This window comes from Aulonocara stuartgranti (genome assembly GCF_965226115.1).
Source record: "Aulonocara stuartgranti genome assembly, chromosome: 8".
Classification (NCBI taxonomy): Eukaryota; Metazoa; Chordata; class Actinopteri; order Cichliformes; family Cichlidae; genus Aulonocara; species Aulonocara stuartgranti.
In genome coordinates this window covers 13,667,263-13,689,205 of record NC_138959.1, presented here as the reverse complement: position 1 = coordinate 13,689,205, position 21,943 = coordinate 13,667,263, and the positions used below count along the sequence as shown (strand labels likewise).

General features: G+C 40.1%; 2 protein-coding genes across 2 annotated transcripts; one reads left to right on the top strand and one right to left on the bottom strand.

The window, feature by feature from the left end:
• Positions 1–702: 702 nt before the first annotated feature.
• On the top strand, positions 703–12,971 carry LOC309712952 (serine/threonine-protein kinase tousled-like 2). Its single transcript, XM_082544178.1, has 21 exons — positions 703–1,305; positions 2,358–2,452; positions 4,986–5,057; positions 5,732–5,801; positions 6,003–6,040; positions 6,235–6,327; positions 7,139–7,246; positions 7,720–7,812; positions 8,150–8,260; positions 8,534–8,670; positions 8,780–8,932; positions 9,270–9,336; positions 9,454–9,551; positions 9,642–9,723; positions 9,939–10,030; positions 10,145–10,234; positions 10,800–10,969; positions 11,101–11,239; positions 11,439–11,550; positions 11,644–11,751; positions 11,929–12,971. The coding sequence occupies exons 2-21, from the start codon at positions 2,360–2,362 to the stop codon at positions 12,106–12,108; spliced, it is 2,106 nt and encodes a 701-aa protein (XP_082400304.1). The 5' UTR covers positions 703–1,305; positions 2,358–2,359; the 3' UTR covers positions 12,109–12,971.
• A 110-nt stretch (positions 12,972–13,081) lies between these two features.
• becn1 (beclin 1, autophagy related) lies at positions 13,082–18,295 on the bottom strand. Its single transcript, XM_082543816.1, has 12 exons — positions 18,170–18,295; positions 17,775–17,907; positions 17,627–17,691; positions 16,852–16,910; positions 16,663–16,753; positions 16,443–16,579; positions 16,154–16,348; positions 15,920–16,066; positions 15,611–15,760; positions 14,589–14,649; positions 14,353–14,495; positions 13,082–13,809 (listed from the first exon to the last, which is right to left on the bottom strand). Exons 2-12 carry the CDS (start codon positions 17,899–17,901, stop codon positions 13,641–13,643), a joined length of 1,344 nt encoding a protein of 447 aa, XP_082399942.1. The 5' UTR covers positions 17,902–17,907; positions 18,170–18,295; the 3' UTR covers positions 13,082–13,640.
• Between the last annotated feature and the right edge of the window lie 3,648 nt (positions 18,296–21,943).

Below are 21,943 nucleotides of genomic sequence, written 5' to 3'. Positions count from 1 at the left end.
CCAATGTATTCTAGAGTCAAATGTGAGGCCATCTGTCAAACAGTTAAAACCTTGTTGAAATTTGACAATGATCAATTGCACTGCTGCAAATCTGCAACAGAATGACAGAAAAAGAAAAGATGATGGTGTTGCAATGAACCAGTCAAAGTCCAGACCTCAATCTGACTAAATGCTGTGGTGGGTGAAGTCCAGAAACCTGAAGGAATTGAAGCAACATTGCATTTACTTCTGCTAAATTCTACAAGTTATAACCTACAAGCAATCGGGTGTACTTCATTTTTTCAACTGATGGTAAAGCTTCACGAGAAAACTCCTTTTAACACCGCTGTTTTATGTGAAAAGTAAAAAAAAAAAAATTTACCAGAGCATAAAATATCTGAATACATAATATGTTCAGTGAAGTAGCTTGCATAGCAGTGATGACAAGGACTTAAGCTCACACAAATACAGTGTTAAACATTTACTAACTTCATTCATCAAGTTTAAAAAAACAGCAACAGATGTCTTTGGTGTAATTTAATTTGTGGTGATTTAATGCATCTGTTTATTCTAGGAATCCATGCACAGTTCAGGCAAACGACTAAATGCATTAAATTATCCTATAAGCTAACAAAAACATGTTGTACATGCAGGACATAGTTTAACTGTAGTGGTTGAAATCCAGATTTAAAAAGCAGCTCTCAGGGAAGCTTTTTAGGGCCCCTTGTGGCGTGGAAGTTATCGATTTCACCCGGTTGTAATCTAACCTTGAGTACAGTACTGAGTCCGTTTTGGGGGAGCGTACATTATGTGGTAAACCGGCGCACTGGAAGCATCACTGTAAAAGGTCTCCTGGGAGCTCACTGCGGCCTTGCTGCGGGAGGTTATGATCTTTTCTTAAGCATTAAAATAATGGACTGTAACGAGATGACTCCTCCCGGTGCAAGCATCGCTCTGTAACGATAAAAAGAAGAACGAGTGAAGCAGAAATGTGACAGCACTTGTCAGGAGACTTCAGAGCACTGACAGCTCCCGGTTTGCCCGTGCAGGGGCACCAACACGGACGAGGAAACCCCGAGGATCACGGCCTCCTGTCCGGATGACACCGACAGGAGCCAGCCACACTGGTCTTTATAGCTAGCATTAGCTAAGCTAACAAATGTCTTCCCTGATTTCGAAATAATTGTAAATGGATAACTTAATACAGACAACTTTATTTGAGATGTGGGGAGCTCGGGGGTGTTAAGGAGTTTGCTGTCGCCGGTTGGACGGATAACATCCTTTCTGGGGTTGTGAGTGCTGTGAAAACTGCAAAAGGTTCTCCAGGTAAGACTTCTACTGTAGCTGGCGTTAGCTCGATTCATCACTTGACCCTAGCTAGTTTGGGCTGTGTAATAGGTTCAAATCCTACATTTTATAGGCAAAGTTTGAGTCGTTCTGCCGATTGGCATAGGATAAGCTGACAGTTGATGGGAGCGCATCGCTTTTGTGTTGTTGTTACCAGGATTTTGATTAGCACCTTTAGCTTTAGCCAAGTTTGGCATTCCTCGTCCACTCGATCGGTCAACAGTATCGAAACGGTTTTTTTCACCCACTATTATCAAGATGGTTTTGCTGAAAGGCTGCTCGAATTGGGGAGCTATGAGCCCATGGGATTGCTTTTGATGTTGAGATTGAGCTAGATAGTATTTCTGTTTAGGGAACTTGTGCTTTCTAGGATTGTTTTGATACACAAGTGAACGGGCTTGCTGGGCTGCCTGCTCAGAAATGAATATCATTATTTTATTATTATATTCTTTGGTGGTTTTTGAGCTATGACACGTCTCATATGTGCTCTCAGATTTAATTTCCTTTTTCTATTATTATTATTATTATTATTATTTTATTTTTTTTAAACCTATTTCTTGAAATTAATTTCAGAGTGTCACTTTAAGCAAATTTTCCCTGGTGTTTGTGTTTTGAGGAAAGCGTTCCTTTGAGCAGCAGGCTGTGACGTTTACTGATCAAATAATTGCCTAGGTTACCATGCAAATGTGACAAAAGGTGTTACATTTTCCCAGTCAGACCTCAAGCTTGTTGGGTCACTTCCCTAAATCAGAAAGTGCCACACAATTCAGTGTATGTCATTCTAACTCAAACCAGGTCTTCCACATAAGTTAAATATTTGTGGCTCAGGAGGTAAAGCAGGTCATCCACCAATCAGGAGGTCAGTAGTTCAATTCCTGGTTCCTCCAATGTGAAATCTGGGACGTTAGATTAAAAGTGCCTAGGTAAAAACAACTTGTGTGAATGAGACTTGTAATAAGAGAGTGCCCAAATTAACTAGAAAATTGCTATACAAGTACCAGTCCATTTACTGTTTATGTCTTACTTTCTAGGCATGATGGAAGGACTTCATAGCCAGGCTATCAGCCTGGATCCACGAAGGCAGGAGCTGCTTGAGGCTCGGTTCACTGGAGTCGGTGTGGCCAAGGTTGGAACATTTTAACATTGTAATGGTTGTTTTGTTGCTTAAAATGACAACAGTTGCAGGTACAGGTCATTTCTGTGGATGCTGGACTTGATGCATGTTGTTTTTGCTAAATTTTGCAATTCTTGCTGAATTAATTCCTGGAATTCATCCCACAACCCCACTGTGAGTGCAATTGGTTAGCACTCTTGTGTTAGTCTTTCAGTTGAGGTATGCTTAGAAGTCCTCTCTGTTTACAGTGTGCCCTCTGTTCAGGAGGTTTCTTCAGTGCTGTGATCTGTTTTCATGAGCTAAAGGTACAACAAGACAAGCTCTGTTTTGGCTGACACAGGAGCTGGCCGGCAGCTCTTTGTTTCAGTGGAGGATAGTGACACTTAAATGGCACAGCAGCTGAAGTTCACAGTATTGGCTGTGCTTTGCTGTACCCTGCTGTTGAACTGGGTATTAATAAGTGAGGGTGCACATCTGAGAAAATGGCAGCTCCTAAGAAAGCAGCCATTTTTATTTATTTATATTTTAAATGCTCTTACCTATATTTCACTCTTAAATTTATTGTCAGGACTGCTTGCTGTGGTATAGGAGGATAAATGATGTAAGGCTGTGGGTATGATACCAGTGGTATACAGTGGATATAAAAAGTTTACACATCCCTGTTAAAATTGCAGGTTTTTGTGATGTTAACAGTGATACCATAAGTCATTTTCCCCACTTTTCCCACCTTTACCTTACTTAACTCAACTGAAAAACAAATATTAGATAGTACACCCTACACTTTGTTGAAGTACTGTTTTGATCCAAAGATTCAATATTCGTCTAAATATTGATTTAGATATATGCTTCAGGTGATTCTCGTGTTGAAAGGTGAAATTCGTCTTCATCTGCAGCTTTCTGGCAGATGTCTTAAGGTTTTAAAAGCATGATACTGCTGCCACCATGCTTCAACATGGATATTGCATTATGCCACTTATTTATTTGTGTTGTTGATTTTTAGGTTTGTTTTGTTGTTTTCTTTCCCCCTTTTTTTTTTTTGTTTTTTTTTGTTTGGGGCTTTCTGTATGCATGTGTGGCCAGTCTCCTCAGATCAATATAAATTTTCCACCCTTCTTAATTTTAAACTTGATGATTTAGCAAATTGTAGCTGGTCTTGGACATTTTTCTTTGTCAGAAATGGCTTCCGTCTTGCAACCCTACCCCATAGTCCTCACCGCCAGAATTTCCTGCAGCTCCTTCAGTGTTGCTGTAGGTCACTTGGTAGCCTCCCTGACCAGTTTTCATCTTGTCTTTTCATCACTGTTGTCCCATATTTCTGCCTTTTTATTTTTTTTAATGACTGGCTTCACTGTGTTCCATGCTACATCCAATGCTGTGGACACTTATTTATTTATTTATTATAAACCTTTCTCTTGACTGATGCCTTTCAATGATAACATCTCTTTGATGCTTGGCTTTTGCTCTAGTTTGCAACGGAGTAAATGTTGGGAAAATCCTACTAGGGCAGCTGAACTTTATTTGGGGTTAATCAGGGTTTCTTTTAAAGTAAAGTAAAGTGTGCGTGTTAGTCCCCATAGGGAAATAGTTCCTCTGCATTTAACCCATTCACCCAGTGAAGCAGTGGGCAGCCACCAGTGCAGCCCCCGGGGAGCAGTGTGTAGGGTCGGTACCTTGCTCAGGGGTACCTCAGGGTAGCCATTCAGTGGAGTCGAACCCCCGACCTTCCGATCATGGGGCCACCACTCTACCTACTGAGCTATCCCTGCCCTTAATTAATGGCAGCTGTGTACCCAAGAAGATTGATTGCTGTGATCTAATCAAAAGGTGCTTTAAGAAAGCATTAGTTTAAATGTGTGGACACTAATGCTGGTTATTGTACTTTTGTTTTTTGCTTTTTTTTTTGTCTTCAATTAAATGACACATGTTATAGGTCACATTAAAGTTTGGAAATGAATGGATGGATATATATATATTTTGACATTATAGATATCCACTGTATGTCTTTGAGTGCTATTTAGGACGTTGCAGTCAAACTGTAGATGTTAATATAAAGGAATGAGAGGAGTTGTCTGCTATAGTTGTGACCTTGAAAAGCGTTAAGCTAGCAGGCCTTAAAAAGCATTAGCCTCCTGCCCCAGAAAGCCTGCTGTTTCTTCTTAGTCCCATCAGGCTGTGCAGAGTCTGGCCTTTAATGACCCTAACCAATTCAGCCAACTGGAAGTCAAGTGAAGATTAGCAAGGTGATGTGTGTAATGCGCACTCACAAGGGTCATAGTGTGACAGTTGTGAATTCTGCCATAGTGGTTGGTGTTTTATTTATTGTTTTTGTTTTTTTGTTTTTAAAAAATAATACTGCACTGTAGAAATCTGCAATGAAATGAATTGGAGAGTAATGCTGACAGACTCTAAACAGGCCACAGACGTCTTTTGCTTTATCTCATGCATGCAGATCATTTAAATATCCCGTATCACACATTTTCAGTTCTGTCCATAAGAGTAGTTAATGATTAACCAATCGGGTCTTTGTCTCTCTTCTTTGCTGTAGAGTTCGGCCAACAGCGAATCATCCAACCAGTCTTTGTGCAGTGCAGGATCACTCAGTGACAAGGAACTGGAGGTTGGTTTTTGATTTTTGTGTGTGCAGCTCGCAGGTTTTCAGTATTAGTTGTTTCGAATTAGTTATGTATTTTGTGTAGTACATGCAGTAGTGTATGGAAACACTTTGGTATGGTGGAGTTTTGTGAATAATTTATCAACCTGGGTTTTTTTTTGTTTTGTTTTTTTACACTTTAATTAAATAGTAACAGAATTTAATATTTAATGTGTTTAAAAGAAATTGAAAGAAAACCAATAATTAACCCAGAGAGAGAGGAAAAAATGCTTTTGTAAATTTTAGTTCATGCTTATGGATAAATGGGGAACCTAGCTGGCTTAAAGAAACTCACACAAACATGGGAAAACATGTAAAGCCCTCAGAGAAAGAATCATTATCCAGACTTAATCCTGAACCCTCTTGCTGTGACGCAATGAGGCACAGCAATAAGCCAGCATACCACCTCATAGGCAAATTTAAAAACCTGGTATGACTATAATATGACTGGAAGCACTACAAAGTTTACTAAATACTAAACTCGAATAAAAAAAACTGTTGTTAATGTTATTATATTTTTTCAAAAGTTTATTTTAACTAAGAGACTCGAACTTAAAGCTCTAAGACTTACATTTATACAGTTTCTTTGCTGTTAATGTGGTTAATTGATCAATTCTAAGCTGCTTTTTTGTGTTTGTCAGACACCAGAGAAGAAGCCCAATGACAGAAGCAGGAAGAGGAAAGGAGACACCTATGACAACAACAGCCAAGGCAAGTCCACATACATCTTATGTGTTTAAAGCAGAAATGCCTCTCTGTATTGGGAAATGATCAGCTGCTCAACTTTAAAGTGTTGCACCACTTTAAGTTTGGTGTTAAATAATTGTTTAAAAAAACTGGAGTCTTAAAATACAAAGTTGTAAGAGTCACATTTACGTTTCCTTTACTATAAAAGGCTGTTTTTGTTTACAGGAAAGGGAAGAGTGCAAAAAATGAGCGATTACGGCGATGTGAGTACAAACTGAAAGGACATAAGATGCTTTAGATTTGTTGAATGCATGGTTTCATTGATGCTCATTGTTTTCAGTTCTGAAGCTTTCCTCTTTCATACTCTTGTCCTGGTTATATCAGTACTGCCCTTCATTGATCCTTTGCTAAATAACCACTCTGTCCTCTTTGTTTCTTCTCTTTGTCCTGTGGTCAGTTTGCTGGTAGCAGCGGCTCTGGCACCAGTCCTGCTCGAAGCATCCCTATGCTGGTGCGCTCGTCTCCTCAACATTCACTGTCTAATCCTATGGTGAGCACAGCATTCGTCTCTGTTGCACCTTTAGCCAGTGTCAAAGTCAACCGATGGTTGTGAGTTTTCTTCTTTTCTGGGAGGACTAACTGGCACATCTTTGGTTTGTCTGCATCACTTAAGTCAGTGGTTTTAGTGAAATGGGAGCTAACTTTTCTAGTGCTGGTGTCATGCCTTCAGTTTTGGGCTTAACTGGCTGGGATTTAAAGCAGGGAACAGTCCGGAAGATCAATGTGTACATTACACGAAACATTTGCTCGCACTAAATGTGTAAGCTTCTCTGATGGCTGCATTATATAATTGATAACTTGGTTACATGCCATAACTTTCCCCCCAGCAACCAACAGCCCTGTAAGCAGTAATTTATGGCGTTGGGGTTCTAAATGAAAGGAGCAATAATTGACTTTCTGTGGCATCCTAGTCAGATGCCTGAACCACCTCAATTGGCTCCTTTCAATGTGGATTAGCAGCGTTATCCTCAACTCGGCAGACCGCTATCTGCAGCTGTTTCAGCAGGCCAATGCTCACCACTATCTGCCAGAGTAGAGCTTTTCTGGATCCGGAGCATATCCAGACCTTCACCAGCATTTAGTCCCATTATGTCTCCAAGGAAAGTTGTAATAAAACTACTATGGACTGTCAAAACATTTCTTTCTCATTCTTTTTTTTTTTGTAAATAAAATTCTCTCCACATTATGTTTTCCTTTTAATGCCTTTGAGCTTCTCTATAAACTGATGCTGTCTGTGAATCTGGGTCTGATATTTTGTCCCCCATGTTCCTCTACTTTTTCTTTCTTTCACTGAAATACAGCTTCAGCACAACAGTCCTTCGTCCACAGGATCAGCCCACACAGACTCTTCATCTTGCAGCTCTGTTAAAACAGCCCCCACACACTCCTATTCCCATAAAGCCATCCAGGTAACTGAGACTGACCCAAATCACTGCTTGACACCTTGACTTTTCTTCTTTTCTCTTTTTTTTTTCTTCATTATAATCTCAGTCATGTTGAAGCACGTCCCTGGTTTAAGTGTTCTGTAGAGTCTGACAAAACTTGTAAGGTTGCAACACTGCACACCTTGTTATGCCATTAAAAAAGTACAGTACAGTTGGGATGTGGATGCTAGAATTAAAAGGGCATTAAAGGTCTCACACTGCTGGTTTTCTGACATAATAGTTGCAACACATCCAGCTGTTCTTGTAAATTACACTAATTGGCCTGATTTAAAGGTCAGCACTTAAAAGTCACTTCTAATATTTGCGATACCAGTGGCTGATTTTGATTTAAATTTAAAATGATGGACTTCTTTGTTAGTGCATGACCCAAGAGGTTTGTCCACCTTTTGAACGAGATGCTTACTGTGGGCTCGCTACCTTTTGATCTCCTTCCTCAGTCGGACCTGACGATCCTGAAACTGACAGCGCTGGAGAAGAGCAAGAACTCTGACCTGGAGAAGAAGGAAGGGAGGATAGATGACCTGTTGAGGGTAAAATCAGCAGTTACTCAAATGTTTCTCTTAACAGATAGCTTGGACCATTGAAAATACAACTGTGAGACGAGTCATTATTGTCCAAATCTGTTGCTTTGTTTATTTGGCTAACAATGACAAATCTCTCAGTAATTAACCTTCACCAGTCCGCTTACAGCTCATCACGCTCGTTAACTTTTAAACGCCACTAGTTTGCTGACATTTACACCACTTTCATTTAAGCTACAAACTGAAATTCTGGCAGTTTTTCCCCATCGTGTCAGTTTAATAAGTGGCCTTGAATCCTTGCTGTAATGAGAATTGGTTGTCAGAGTGATGATGCGTGTTTTGGCAGGCAAACTGTGACTTGAGGCGGCAGGTGGACGAGCAGCAGAAGATGCTGGAGCGCTACAAGGAGAGACTAAACAAGTGTGTGACCATGAGCAAGAAGCTGCTAATTGAGAGGGTCGGTGTGAATATGAATTTGCACAAGTATGTTTACCTGATTTGGGACACCTCTGTAGTACAATGTGAAAACCAAAGAAGTCAGTTTATGCATGTAAGCATTGCCTGAATGTAACTTGTAAAAGGCTTTATGGTGATTTAAGGTGGAACTGAATAGTATTATTTGATAATAATATTTGATACTTCATATCCTCTAGGTTTTTTTTTTTTGCTTTGTTTTGTTTTTTTGTGCCTACAATGTTTTACTCATTTATTTCTTTATTTGTGTTTGAAGTCAAGACAGGAGAAGATGGCATGCAGGGACAAGAGCATGCAGGACCGTCTACGCCTGGGTCACTTCACCACCGTACGCCACGGAGCTTCCTTCACTGAGCAGTGGACAGATGGATATGCCTTCCAGAATCTCATCAAGTCAGAACACAAATGGGCACAAGCGTACATTTAAATTGTTATTTATTTATTTATTTTTTCTATTCAGCATACAGAAATGCTTACGCCAGATTGTCCCTGCATGTTGTAGGCAGCAAGAGCGAATCAACTCTCAGCGGGAGGACATTGAGAGGCAGAGGAAGCTGCTGGGGAAGAGGAAACCTCCCTCCATGGCCCAAACGTTTCCACCCAACCTGGAGCACAACAAACGAAAAAGCAGAAGCAACGGCCAAGAGAGTGAAACGTACGGTTACAAGGAGCAGATCACTTTATTGTGTAATAAATGGTGGATTAATAAGCTTGTAGCCTGAATATAATGAGGTTTACTGGTCTGTGGGGGGCCAGTCATGCAGTTTTGTGGTGAGTGGTATTGATGGCTGTCAGTAAGCCGTTAACCTGAACCAGCATTGGGTGAAAAAAAATTTAGTAAGAGGTCAAATGCTGTATATTTAACTCTGTAGATCACAATTATTTAGACATTTAACATATTTTCTTCAGTAAAATCTCACGTTTTCTTTGCTTTCTGTTTTTAATATCTTGTTTATGTAATAATGCATTTCTGGCTCTCTGATCTCTCACAGGTTGTCACTGGCAGAGTATCGCGAGCAAGAGGAGATCTTCAAACTTCGAATCGGTCATCTTAAAAAGGTGCCAATGTTTCTTTTCGCTTTTGTTGTTGTTTTTCCCACTTTTTTTTCTTTCTTTCTTTTGGAGTCACCCGTTCAAACGATGAGGTAGGTGATAAATCTCTGCACTTGTATGCAGGAAGAAGCAGAGATCCATGCAGAGCTGGACCAGTTGGAGCGTGTGAGAAATCTGCACATTCGAGAGCTTAAGAGAATCCATAATGAGGACAACTCGCAGTATGTATCATCCCAGTTTAACATGCCCTACTCAAGCTCTGTGGTGTCTTTTTAAAGCAACAAATACTTTAACAACGTGTTCCTTTGTAGATTTAAAGACCACCCCACACTGAATGACCGATATCTGCTGTTACAGCTCCTTGGAAGAGGTGGCTTTAGTGAAGTTTTTAAGGTAAGCCAGTGCTATTTACTTGGTTTCCATTCCTCATGAATACCTTTTTTGTTCCTTCTTTGTTTTCTAAACTTTGAGTGACGTACAGGAAGATAAGTCTTGCAACACTTCTGTATGCAGTAAACAGCTACTGTAGAGAATTCAATGGGAAATTCAGGCTATTCAAGCTGCTTTGTATTGATGTGAAATGTACCTTTTTTTTTTTTTTTTTACAGGCTTTTGATTTCACAGAGCAGAGGTACGTGGCCATTAAAATCCATCAACTCAACAAGAACTGGAGGGAAGAGAAGAAGGAAAACTACCACAAGTGAGTCTGCCGCTCTGTAAATGTGCTCTCTACGTGTTATTGTGTGATCGGAAATATTTCTTTTATTTATACTCAAGTGATTAATTCGGACTCATTAATTTTTTTTCGTTGCAGACACGCCTGTAGAGAATACAGAATCCACAAAGAACTCGATCATCCTAGAATAGTGAAACTTTACGACTATTTCTCGCTCAACACAGACTCGTAAGTGCTTCATTTCACATAAAGCTCACGATGTGGCACTAATGCGAATGCGATGATTATTTATAAGTGTTTGTTATTCGGTAGTGTTCAGGGCAAAAACTTCAATTTTTATTTTCTCATCTGTAGTTATTATGGATGTTTAAGAGCTTGGGTTTCAGTTGGAAGTTTGTTCTGTGTAGTTTGTAGTCTGTGGCAGTGGCTATGGAGGTGATGAGAGCCTTAGGTGACAATATTTAAGAATTACTTATTAACAATGATACTTTTTTTTTTTCTTCTTTTTTCATAGTAAATACTAGAAAATGTTAAAACTGCTTTGTTTGATGAAAAGAAATGGAAAGCAGAAGCTTTGAATATTTGAATACCATAAAATGAATCTATAGATTTCCAGTAATAATAATTTGGCAGATGCACATGATCTTTTTTTTGTTCATGTCTTTTGTAAACTTGGAAAGTGTTGCTGATATTATCACTTTTTATCACATCAGGCATCTTAGAATATGTTTGAACGTGTAGGTGATCATTGACGCCTTCACAGTTAACCCATGTGTTATCTAATCTGGTGCAGGTTCTGCACAGTACTCGAGTACTGTGAAGGCAATGACCTGGATTTCTACTTGAAGCAGAACAAATCGATGACGGAGAAGGAGGGCCGCTCCATCGTCATGCAGCTCGTCAATGCCCTCAAGTACCTCAATCAGATTCGGCCACCCATCATACACTACGACCTCAAGCCTGGTAATCTCACTGAGTTTTATGGGCAACACACAAATGTGTTTTCTATTCTAAACATAAAAGATCTCTGGCTATGTTTACAGTGTAGGACTCGTGATGCTTGTGAACCCTCATTTTACGTGTTCTGTCACCAGGGAACATCCTGTTGGTCAACGGCACAGCTTGCGGAGAGATAAAGATCACAGATTTTGGTCTCTCCAAGATCATGGACGATGACAGCTACAACTCTGCAGATGGCATGGAGCTGACCTCACAGGGAGCAGGGACCTACTGGTACACATAGACACTTTGCACTGTATTTAGTCACCAAGCAACCAGGATGACTACGCAGGTTTAGCAGATGTGCAACGGTTTCACAGTAATGCTGCTAACTCAATTTTAATTCTGTATTCAGCAAGCAGTTTGAGAATAAAGAAAGATCAGAAAAAAACTTTTTTCTCTGATTTGTTATTTTTGTTTGTCTTGCTTACAGGTATCTACCACCTGAGTGCTTTGTAGTGGGCAAGGAGCCCCCTAAAATATCCAACAAAGTGGACGTTTGGTCAGTAGGGGTCATCTTCTACCAGAGCTTGTATGGACGCAAGGTAACCACTAATCTATATTACAGTAGTTGTCAGGTTTCTGTTTTGTTTTTGAATAAATGAACTTAACAAGTCTGTAACTTGATCTTTTTCAAGCCGTTTGGTCATAACCAGTCGCAGCAGGATATCCTGCAAGAAAACACGATACTAAAAGCCACCGAGGTGCAGTTTCCCCCCAAACCTGCAGTCACCACAGAAGCAAAGGTCTGGTATTCATTTCTTTGAAACTGCAACAAACTTGTTGACCAGTTGGCATAACTATCTGCACAGTGCATTACATATGTTGCATTAACAGAACAGCAGTTAGCCTGAGAATTTAAAATAAAAAAAAAGTGTGTTCAGCTATAATGAGTCACTTTTTGTCACGGTTTCCCTTTACAGGCCTTCATTCGACGTTGCTTGGCTTACCACAAAGAGGACAGGGTGGATGTGCTGCAGTTGGCCAGTGACCCCTTCCTCATGCCCCACATCCGAAAAGCCCTGGGCAGCAGCACACCTCCAGCACCTCCCATTCCTTCCACCTCCAGCTGCTACAGCAGCAGTGCCTCCAATTCGAGCTAGCTGAAAGAAACTAGAACAAAACCCCAAAGCCACATGGAGACGTTACACCCTTGATGGAGCTCCTCCTTTGCTCTCTTCATGGCAAGAAAGCAGAGCGCATGATGGGAAGGAGGCATCTTAAAAGAGTGAATGGAACCAAAATAATCTATGGTGTGGCGTTGTAGTAGAATATGTGCCCACCACTGTTATTCAAGTGGTGTAAATGTGCCAGCCTCTGGCTGCGGGCTCAGTAGAACCCAAAGAATTGCCCATATGCATGCACTAACAAAACTTTGGCTCATTTCAAGAGGCTTTTTTACATGACGAATATATGAAGCACCTGAAAAATTGCATAACTGTGACAGGCTCAGAGGTATGCTATGTGTGGAAAATCTCTTGCCTATACTCCTAAAAGGCTTTGAAGAGGAAGCATAAATTAAATGTCACCCCATACTGCTTGAAATACATCGTCTATCAAAGTATTTTCAGATTAATAGTTGTCCGTTTTAAATGTGTTCTGATAGAATTGAACCTGGAACTTTTTTTTTAGGAAGGGCTCCGAGTGATGAGGAGTGACTGATGACCAAAGTTCGAGGCCTGTCGTCATGACGTGGCTTCTTTAAAAGGTCATAAATGACTTGACATAGAAGAGGGCTGACTCTAGAAGACTGACTTGTTTGACCAATTTGAAATATTTTACTTGATAACTGGAATTCAGCTTATTTTAATTGTTAAGTCCATATTTTTCCATGAGATTCACCCCCACCTCTAACGCTGTTAAACTTGAATGGTGTGTGGGTGGTGACTGAGTGATTGTTGTGATGCGAGGTAAGATTAAACTGAATTGATGAAACCATTAAAAAAACAAAAGAATATTTGGTTAACTGTGTGGTGTCTCGCTTCATTTTGGGAAATTGTGCAAACTTTTTTATATTAAGTTCAAACATCAATGTGATTTAATATATGCAATCTTAAAAAAAAAAAGCTCCAGATATTTTCTTCCAAACAGTTTTATTAAGTCATTTGGTACAGAGTATGAACACAAGGCTGAAGCATCAGTGCACCTCCAGCAGTTATGTGTATGATAAATCTGGTAATTGCATTCAATGTTAATGAAATACTGACTTGTTGAATACTAAAATCTACTCCAACTATCACACAGCCTTTAAATTTTAATAGGTGAGGGGCAACAGGAAGTGGACAATACATCAAACTTACAAATATTGAAAGCATATCGTGGTATTAACAAAGCAGGCAAGAACTAAATGAAACATCATCCTGCTTAATTTGAGGGGGATATCTACAACTGTATTAATTTTCTTTATTTTTAGTGAACCAACAATTTTAAATCTCCCTGTTGCAGCAAAATAGACTTTAATGGATTTTCTGTAAAAAAAAAAAAAAAAGGGCTCGATATCACTCAAAGCTTTTTGCTGTATAGTGCAGACTTAACCATTCTTTTCCTTTGGCTAAAGTATCCAAATATATATTGCATGATATTCCTTCAACAGATGTGAATGTGACTAATCAAATATTGACACTGTCCAGCTGCTTTATCTGTTGTAGAACTGTGAGGTAACCCAAGCCAGTCCCCACTTCAGATTGGTTAACATAAACTTGAGCGCTTTCGTCCACTGCTCCTCAGAGTTAAACTGAGTTTTGATGGAGTAGGAGCCTCCGCTGCCACCCGTATCTTCGATCTTGCCCTTCTCCACATCCATTCTGAGGTATGAGGGAGAAAAAAGTCAAGACTAGTTTCTAAGTTTATAAATATAACACTGAATCTGAACTTAAATCAAAAACCTGGGAAATGTAACATTCCTGAGTCACAAATTTAATATGTTCACAGAGGCTGAAATGCTTATTACACCGGAGTATCCAAAGTTTCCCCGATTTGCTTACATTGAACCAAAGGCCACATGTCTGTATTCACAGTACAGAGTTTAAGTTTATGAAGGATCAGTCTGTTAAAGAATGAATATGATTTGGGATATTCCAACCTTGATGTACTAGCAGGGAACAACTAAAGTGTAGATTTTCACGTTGGTTCCGAGTGTGGGGTCGAAGCTTGCCTAAACTTGCTTATTTGACTAAGATGCTAATAATAAAGGTTCACTTGTGTAGAATAGGGCTGACATTGGACCAGAATTTACATTCAAACTACCGGTACATGTATATTTATAAATTCATTTTAAATGGCCCATAGATGTGCTACACAATGAGCACACAGAAATTTACAATACACACATAATGCTGATATCTGACCTGTAGGGGAGGCAGAAGCCAGTGTCTCCTTTTTCCACCTCCTCTTTGAACTGTTGGACACAGTCCAGGAAGGCCACCATGGCATGATCGAACTTATTGTCCCAGAAGAACCTCAGTCCACCTGAGCAGTACAGTGGGAGCTCCTGAAAACACAATGGTAGACAAAAAATGGCAGAATAAGAACCTGGACAACTGTTTAAATAAGCACAGGAGAGCCGGGTGTAAGAATGAACTACCTTTGACTTGTCTGTCAGTGACTCCAAGTATGAGTGGTTTCCATATGGGACAAGACGATATCTGAGGGGACAAAGAAGAGTTTGAGCTAGTTTATTGCACTTCAGACTAACAGAAGATTAACTGGAAACCGCACTAAATTTTAGTGATTCGAGGCTGGGATTCATTAAGGTTACAGAATTAAGACATTTAGACAGACAATGAGCACAGCAAATTACAAGAAAATTATCATTCCAGGACAAAATAATAGCGAATAATTCAATCTTGTCAACTAAAACATGATTTGCAAACATTATTGAGAGAATGTAAATCTGTAAGAAACCAAGTAAGTGATGTAATAAAGCTATGTAGGCATGTAGATATGGTAAAGAAAACCTGGCGAAGTTCTCGCTGAGCATCAGAATTAGAAAGAAAAGTGATTTAAGAGACTTTAAACGTGATGTGCTTCTTGGTGCCAGACAGCCTAGTCTGACTATTTTAGAAACTGCTGATCTACTGAGATTTTCGTCCCAGATCACCATGTCTATGGTTGGTTTTAAAAAGACAAAATTAAAAATTCATCCCATCTCTCCATCTCTCCATCTCTCTCTCTCTCAAGCTGCTGCAGCACTGTCCTTGAGGTGTTTGGTATATCCTTTTCAACGCTCCACTGTTGCTGACTATATCCACAGTTACTGACAGCTGCTTCCATCAGCATAAAGCTCCATGTGAAAACCTCAAATAATCTTAAACATATCAGTGAGTTCACTGTACACAAATGGCCTCCACAGTCACCAGATCGTAATCAAAGATCATCCAAGAAGACTTCCATCATGTAGCCGACAAGCAACAGGAACCATGTGACGCTATCATGTCAATATGGACCAAAATAGCCAATGAATGTTACCAGTACCTTGTTGAATCTATGCCACAAAAAAGAGGGTCCAACATTATACTGACAATCTGTACCTAATAAAGGGGCAGGCGAGTGTGTTTTAAGCTCAACAGCAAATGGTGAAGAAAGCAAGTTAAATTAAGCGTGTACCTCTGAAAGCGCAGCCCCATTTTGTTGGCGAGAGCGTGCAGCAGAAGCACCGTCTGTCCCCAGGCTGCGTTGATCTCGTTCCACTCCACCGGGACGCTGGGGAGTCGGCCCAGGCGGAAGTTGTTGATGGTACCAAACTGGCCGCTGTGCCTGGAAAAAGAGGAGAAACGAGTCGGATTCTCAGCCAATAGGCTCGTCTCATAGTCTGTGTTAAAGATTTGAAAGTCAACATTGATTTAAGGACCTAAATTATTTCTTAGCATACACAACAATGTGTTTGCCACCGTGTGTTTGTGTGTGTGTGTGTACCAGATGTGAAATGTAGCATTGAAAACGTTGGTCTTTTTCAGGCGGTCTAGCTGAATCTGGCAGTAGCGCATCTGGTTATCAACACTCTTGAGCTCATCATCCAGCTCTAGCTGCTGCCGTTTAAACTCGCTGTACTCCTTCTGGTATCTTTAGAAAGGGGAAGACAGAGGAGTTAGGTGCTGTATCATTTAAAATACACCCATCACCTGTCTACACCATTGCTAGCTCACTCACTGTAGCTCCTCTGTGTCAAGCTGCTGAGCTTGGATCCTGCTCTGGGCCAGGTCTTGGGCCACAGTAGCCCTCTGCTCCTCCACAGCCTCCAGCTCCTGAACCAGTTTTTCCTCATCCTCTTTGAGCTGCTGTAGCTCTGCCAACAGGGTCTCCTCATCCTCCACCTGCAGGTGCGATAGCAGCTCCAGACACTGCCTAGAAATACATTCACAAACATTTGGAATCAGCACTTTAAGTGGTTCTCAGTACTGGGCAGCTGCTTAGGCTGGATCCTCATTCTTGTGCTCACTTGTAATTCTGGCATTCGTTCTCTGTGATGTTGAGCTGCGTGTCTAGGTGGTCCAGCAGAGTGTCGGTACATTCCTCGCACAGTGGGTGGTCCACATCTGTCTGGCCCGACATGATGTCGAACAGGTCACTGGTTACCTTGGTGGGATATGATCAGAGGCAAAGCTTATTTGGTTTTGTCACACAGATAATACACCGTGAAATCAATGCATGTTTGTCACCTTCAGTCTACGACTGAGGTTTTCCATGGTGCCGCCATCAGATGCATCTCCAATGAGTGTGAAGCTGTTGGCGCTCTCTGTTGACATCATTCTGAGGAAAAGCACGCCATTCAAGATTAAGCAATTCTGTCAGCTTTGTTGGACATGCAAGTAAAAAAAAAAAAAAAAAAAAAAGAGTTGGGTGCTCACCGTGCAGGAGGGATGTATTTTCTCGAAACTCCATCCTGCTTGTTTTCAACAAATGTTTCCTGTGAAAAGAATCCAAGTCTAAGAGTCAAACAAATTTTTCAACAGCATATTTTCACATAAAACTGAAATAATTATTTGTTTTTCATCTTTGAAAACCAAGAGTGACAGGGCCAGAATAGCACTTAATACAGTTATAACAAACAGCACCACCAGATACATCTGTATCTGTAACTGAGGGAATACAAATGAGACAACACAACACTAAAAGCAATCACACTATTCAGTAGTACATCCTCTACACACAGTAAACAGCAATGAGACTCTCAAGTCCATTTATAAGTTATTCCAGGAGAGACAGAGAGCTAATACAGCCTTTATACACTGCGCAAAAAAAAGGAAAACTTTGAAAACATATCAGATTTCAATGGAGGAAAATAACTGGATATAATCATGCCACACCTTTTTACGTAAATGAAAATTATCTGGTATTCTTCAGAGGCCTGATTTCAAAAACACATGAAAATCAAACTGAAAAAAGTAGCATGAGCTAGTCCATTTTGCTTAAATTTATTTGCAGCAACTCTTAATGGTACTCAGTTTATATAGTCCCCATCTGCTCCAATGAATGCCTGACGAAGTTAGACTGCTCCTCCCACAAATAGATCAGAAAGTCTGAAGTTTCATTGGCTTTGATTATACTTTGATTAAAAATCCTTTACTTTTTCTTTTTAATAATGTATTACACAGAGCAGTTTCCAGCTCGGCATTAACCTACCTCTGGTGCCGTCTCCACTCCGCTGTTGTCAGACTGTTTGCTGGGGGTCACTGAGACTATTGGAGCTGACGAGGAAGAGGAGGAAAGAGGTCATACATAGGGCGACAAATGGAGCAGGTTCAACATCAAATACGGCAATTAAACATACCAATAAGCTCCTGGATGGTGACCCGATCGAGAACATTGAAGGATGTGTCCAGTTTCAGCGGCTGGGAGCAGCGCTGACACACAAAGCTCACCTGCATGGTGGTGCTCGACGTTTTGGAGCCCTCCATCGCTGGCTAAAAACAAAAAACAAGTTAATAAGTAAAACCACGTTTCATTTTAAATTAACGACTATCTCCTCATGTAGGAACGCTTCGACTAGTGACGAAGGTTAAAAGCAGCGCATAAACACTTGTCTAGTCACCGTTTACTTGCTAGCTAGTTAGCTGTTTGGCTAAACACTTGCTAACAGCAGGTTGGGTACAGCCAAACCATAAGTTTGGCAGGTAGTTTTTGTGTAGCATACAACCAGGGTGTAAAAGCACAAAAGAGACTCACTGTCGTGTGTGATAATTAAACGCTACAGCATTATAATCCTAATGCTGCGTCCTAAAGGGACTCCATCCCGCCTCCACTTCCTTATTGTTGTTTACGGCGGTTTTTACGTCATGTTAAAAGTTAGTCACGTGAGAAAGCAAGAGCCCTTGTGTTACTGTGATTTATCATTAGTAAACGTATTAATATTAAGATATACTTTATCAGTCCCGTTGTTGCCATATTCACATTATTACAGCTGTAATGTTTTATTGTTTATTATTTCGCATTTATTGCTGGACAGAGTAGAATAAATAGATATAGATTGATAAAAATTGATAATAGATAGATGCAGCTTGAGCAATCCCAAGAATACTACACAACAACAGAAAAATGTACACTATACAGTACTATAAGTACAATTTTAACCACAAAGACATACACATAGAGAGAGAGAGAGAGAGAGAGAGAGAGAGAGAGAGAGGAGAGTTGAATATTACTGACTGGATACCAGTGCAGATTTGTTTATCAGTCCCCAATGTGTGTATGTTTGTATTAACATATGTAAGTATATATGTGGTCTAACGGTGGCTGGGAGGAAAGACCTTTACACACCGTGGATGCAGGAGCCTGTCACTGAAAGGTTTACTTCAAAGATAGTTAATAACTAATATAAAATTATATAATTCTCTATAGAATATATCATTCTTATATTGCAGTTTTATTACAGCTCAATCTGATGGTCACAAACTAATATCTGATTAAGACATTTCATTGCCACTGCAAATATTTGATTTGATCACTCCCGGCTACCAAAAAAATGGGATCCTATAAATGCAGACAAAAGGAGACAGACCCCCGCTGTAACCATTTTTTCATCAAGGTTATATAGATACACCAAAGCAAATCTACTTTATTTGCTTCGCGTGCGCATGGTAATTTTATTAACACTGTCAACTGTTATTTAACATAACATGTGCTTTTAGCATTACTAAAAAGTGTACATTTCAATACTGGTAAATAGAAAATACAGCAAATCAGATTATATCACCCAGTGAAAGTAAATGAATGAGGGATAAAAAGCTGCTGCTTTTAGCCACCTGCTGAGAAACACTTCTGCTCAGGTAATTTAACTGATTGTCATCTACCCCTCTTTTACACAACAATATATTATATAGCATTTAAGAGTCTGTTTTTCAAAGCCAAAGCATGCAAGTTACAAACACATTGTTTTTCAATGGAAACGTCTTTTGGCCACAGCACATAATCTGACTCCTGATTCCTCATCCTGTCCCTAGCATTCTCTAATTTTCATCCAACATCTGTCCAGAGCATACCTTGTCCTCTCTAGACTCTCTTTCACCTGCTCCCTGCTCTCAATACAGATCACAATGTCATGTGATCCCCCATCTTGAATCCATCTGTCACTCTTCATCACTGTCTCACTGTCCTCATACATGTCCTGCATCACACATACTTCTCAGCTACTCCCGGCTTCCTCATGCAGTATCATTTTTTATATTCGGCAAACTATCATATGCCTTCTTTAGGTACACAAATCCTCAGCGCAGCTCCTTCTGACCTTTAGGTACTTGTCCATCAATACTCTCAAAATAAACATTGCATCTGTAGTGCTCTTTCTCAACATGAAGCCATGCTGCTGCTCACTGATCGTCAGCTGTCCTCTTAACTTAGCTTCAACAATTCTTTCCCAGAGATTCAGCGTATGGATCATCAGCTACAACTCTGCACAACATTCTTGTTCTTGAAACTCGGGATTAGTACATAACTCCAGGCACTTCCCGTTCTCTTAGATAGCTCCATACTTCTACAGCTATGACATCAGGACAAATGCCTTTCTACTCATCATAAGATAAGATAAGATAAGATAAGATAAGATAAGATAAGATAAGATAACCTTTATTAGTCCCACACGTGGGAAATTTGTTTTGTCACAGCAGGAAGTGGACAGTGCAAAAGTTATGAGGCAAAAATTAGAATACAATAAGAATAAATACAGTACACAACTGTACAGAATAGAATAAAATAAAATACTATATACAGTAGAATAAAATAAAATAAAAATACAATAAGATAAAAATAGAATACAAATACAAATACTATATACAACTGAGTAAAAATACAACGATGACGATCATGCAGCCCTTACTTCTACTTACTAATCCTCTTCGCTTCATGATTCATTAACTGTCCTTGACCTATCCTCCTTTTTCTTTTTCTTTCTCTTCTCTTTTCATCTCCTCAAAGTACACCTTCCATCTTCTCAGCACGCTCTCTTCACTGGTTAGCACATGTCCATCTCTATCTTCAATCACTTAACCTGCTGCACATCCTTTCCAGCTCTTTGTCTAGCCAACCGTTATAAGGCCTTTTTCCTTCCTTAGTGACCACATTCATTTGCCTTGAATACTGTCCAGGGCTGGACTGGGACAAAAAATCGGCCCGGGCATTTTGACTAGAGACCGGCCCACCAGGATAAAGATTGAAAATGTGATGTCATTCAGGGGTAAAACCGCAAAGGATTCTGGGAACTTGTGGCAAGAGGTACTAGCGATAAAAAGAAACCCAAAAAATGCCAAGAAGCTGTTGTATTATTAACTGCAATAGCTGGTCGCATGACAGCCACGGGAAGCCGACGGGTAAAGAGATCGTTTTTTTTTATCGGATTACGTCGTTGAAGAGAAAATTTTTAAGCCATGTTTCCGAAGTAAGAGCCGACGGATGGTCTGGATATACCAAATATAACGTCTCAGAACACTCCAGCTCACATGTTAGTCTGCTCCAAGCATTCCCACAAAGGTCAGAGTTTTGTTGTAGTTAATGCGTCATTTTTCTTAACATAATTGGTGATATAGGTTACAAGCAAGTCTGGCGCTGAACAGAAATTGTCGCGCTATGCTCCTTTGTTTATTGTGCATAAATAGTGAATTGTCCTGACACAATATTGCGTTTCGCTTCTGTTATTATGGTACATTGACAAAAACATATACTTTTATTCACAGGGTAAAACAGTTGTTTTGTATCACTAATTGTCCAGTGCGATTACAGCATACAATATTATTGTCACTGCTACATTTCTGTGATGCTACCAGAAATTATTTCCACTACTAATTAATTACCGTTGAGCTCAAAGGTTATATTAATAAACGGTTAACGAATGTGTATTTATGAGGACGATTTGTGAGACTGGTAAACTTATGATATGTACGATGGTCTTTCGTTCTACACGGTGCATTTCAAGGTCCTGCACCCATCTGTCGGTAAACTGTACCTGGGCTTGTTGCAGTGATCTGAAGTTACTAAACTTCACGAGTGTATGCACTCACTCCAAGAACCTTATAATTATAAATCTGAGCGTGGTGAAAGTTGAGCAGCACGCTGACGTCTTTTGTCCACTCTGGGTGCTCCTAAGGGTCTGACCCTTTCACTCCTTTGATTTTTTCCTCGTATTTTTCTTTGTCTTTTCGTCGAGTCTGTCTTTGTATGGACCGGCATTGTTCTCCTTTTGTTTTGTACATTCCTTTTTTGTGCGGCAAAGAAAAAACAAGAAGGTATTGGAACCGGAGAATGAACGTTTTGCGGTGCTGCAAACGCTTGCATTTGATGCGGTACTTGGATTGTTTTGCCACGAGTTCCCGGCATGCAATGCGCGAAAATCACGTGATTGCTAAACAAGGGGGAGGGTGCATCCAGCCTCCTCGGCTGTAATTGGTCCAGCCCAGAGTCGATCATGACCAATTGGCCAATCCAACACCTTTCATTATATATACCCTTCCT

Coding starts and splice junctions, on each gene's coding strand:
- LOC309712952 (XM_082544178.1), top strand. CDS start 2,360: ATGATGGAAGGACTTCATAGCCAGGCTATCAGCCTGGATCCACGAAGG. Junction 8,933..9,269: donor AACGGCCAAGAGAGTGAAAC/GTACGGTTACAA, acceptor GATCTCTCACAG/GTTGTCACTGGCAGAGTATC. Junction 11,551..11,643: donor AGAGCTTGTATGGACGCAAG/GTAACCACTAAT, acceptor ATCTTTTTCAAG/CCGTTTGGTCATAACCAGTC.
- becn1 (XM_082543816.1), bottom strand. CDS start 17,901: ATGGAGGGCTCCAAAACGTCGAGCACCACCATGCAGGTGAGCTTTGTG. Junction 17,692..17,774: donor CACCATCCAGGAGCTTATTG/GTATGTTTAATT, acceptor CTTCCTCGTCAG/CTCCAATAGTCTCAGTGACC. Junction 13,810..14,352: donor GGCTTCTGCCTCCCCTACAG/GTCAGATATCAG, acceptor CTCATACCTCAG/AATGGATGTGGAGAAGGGCA.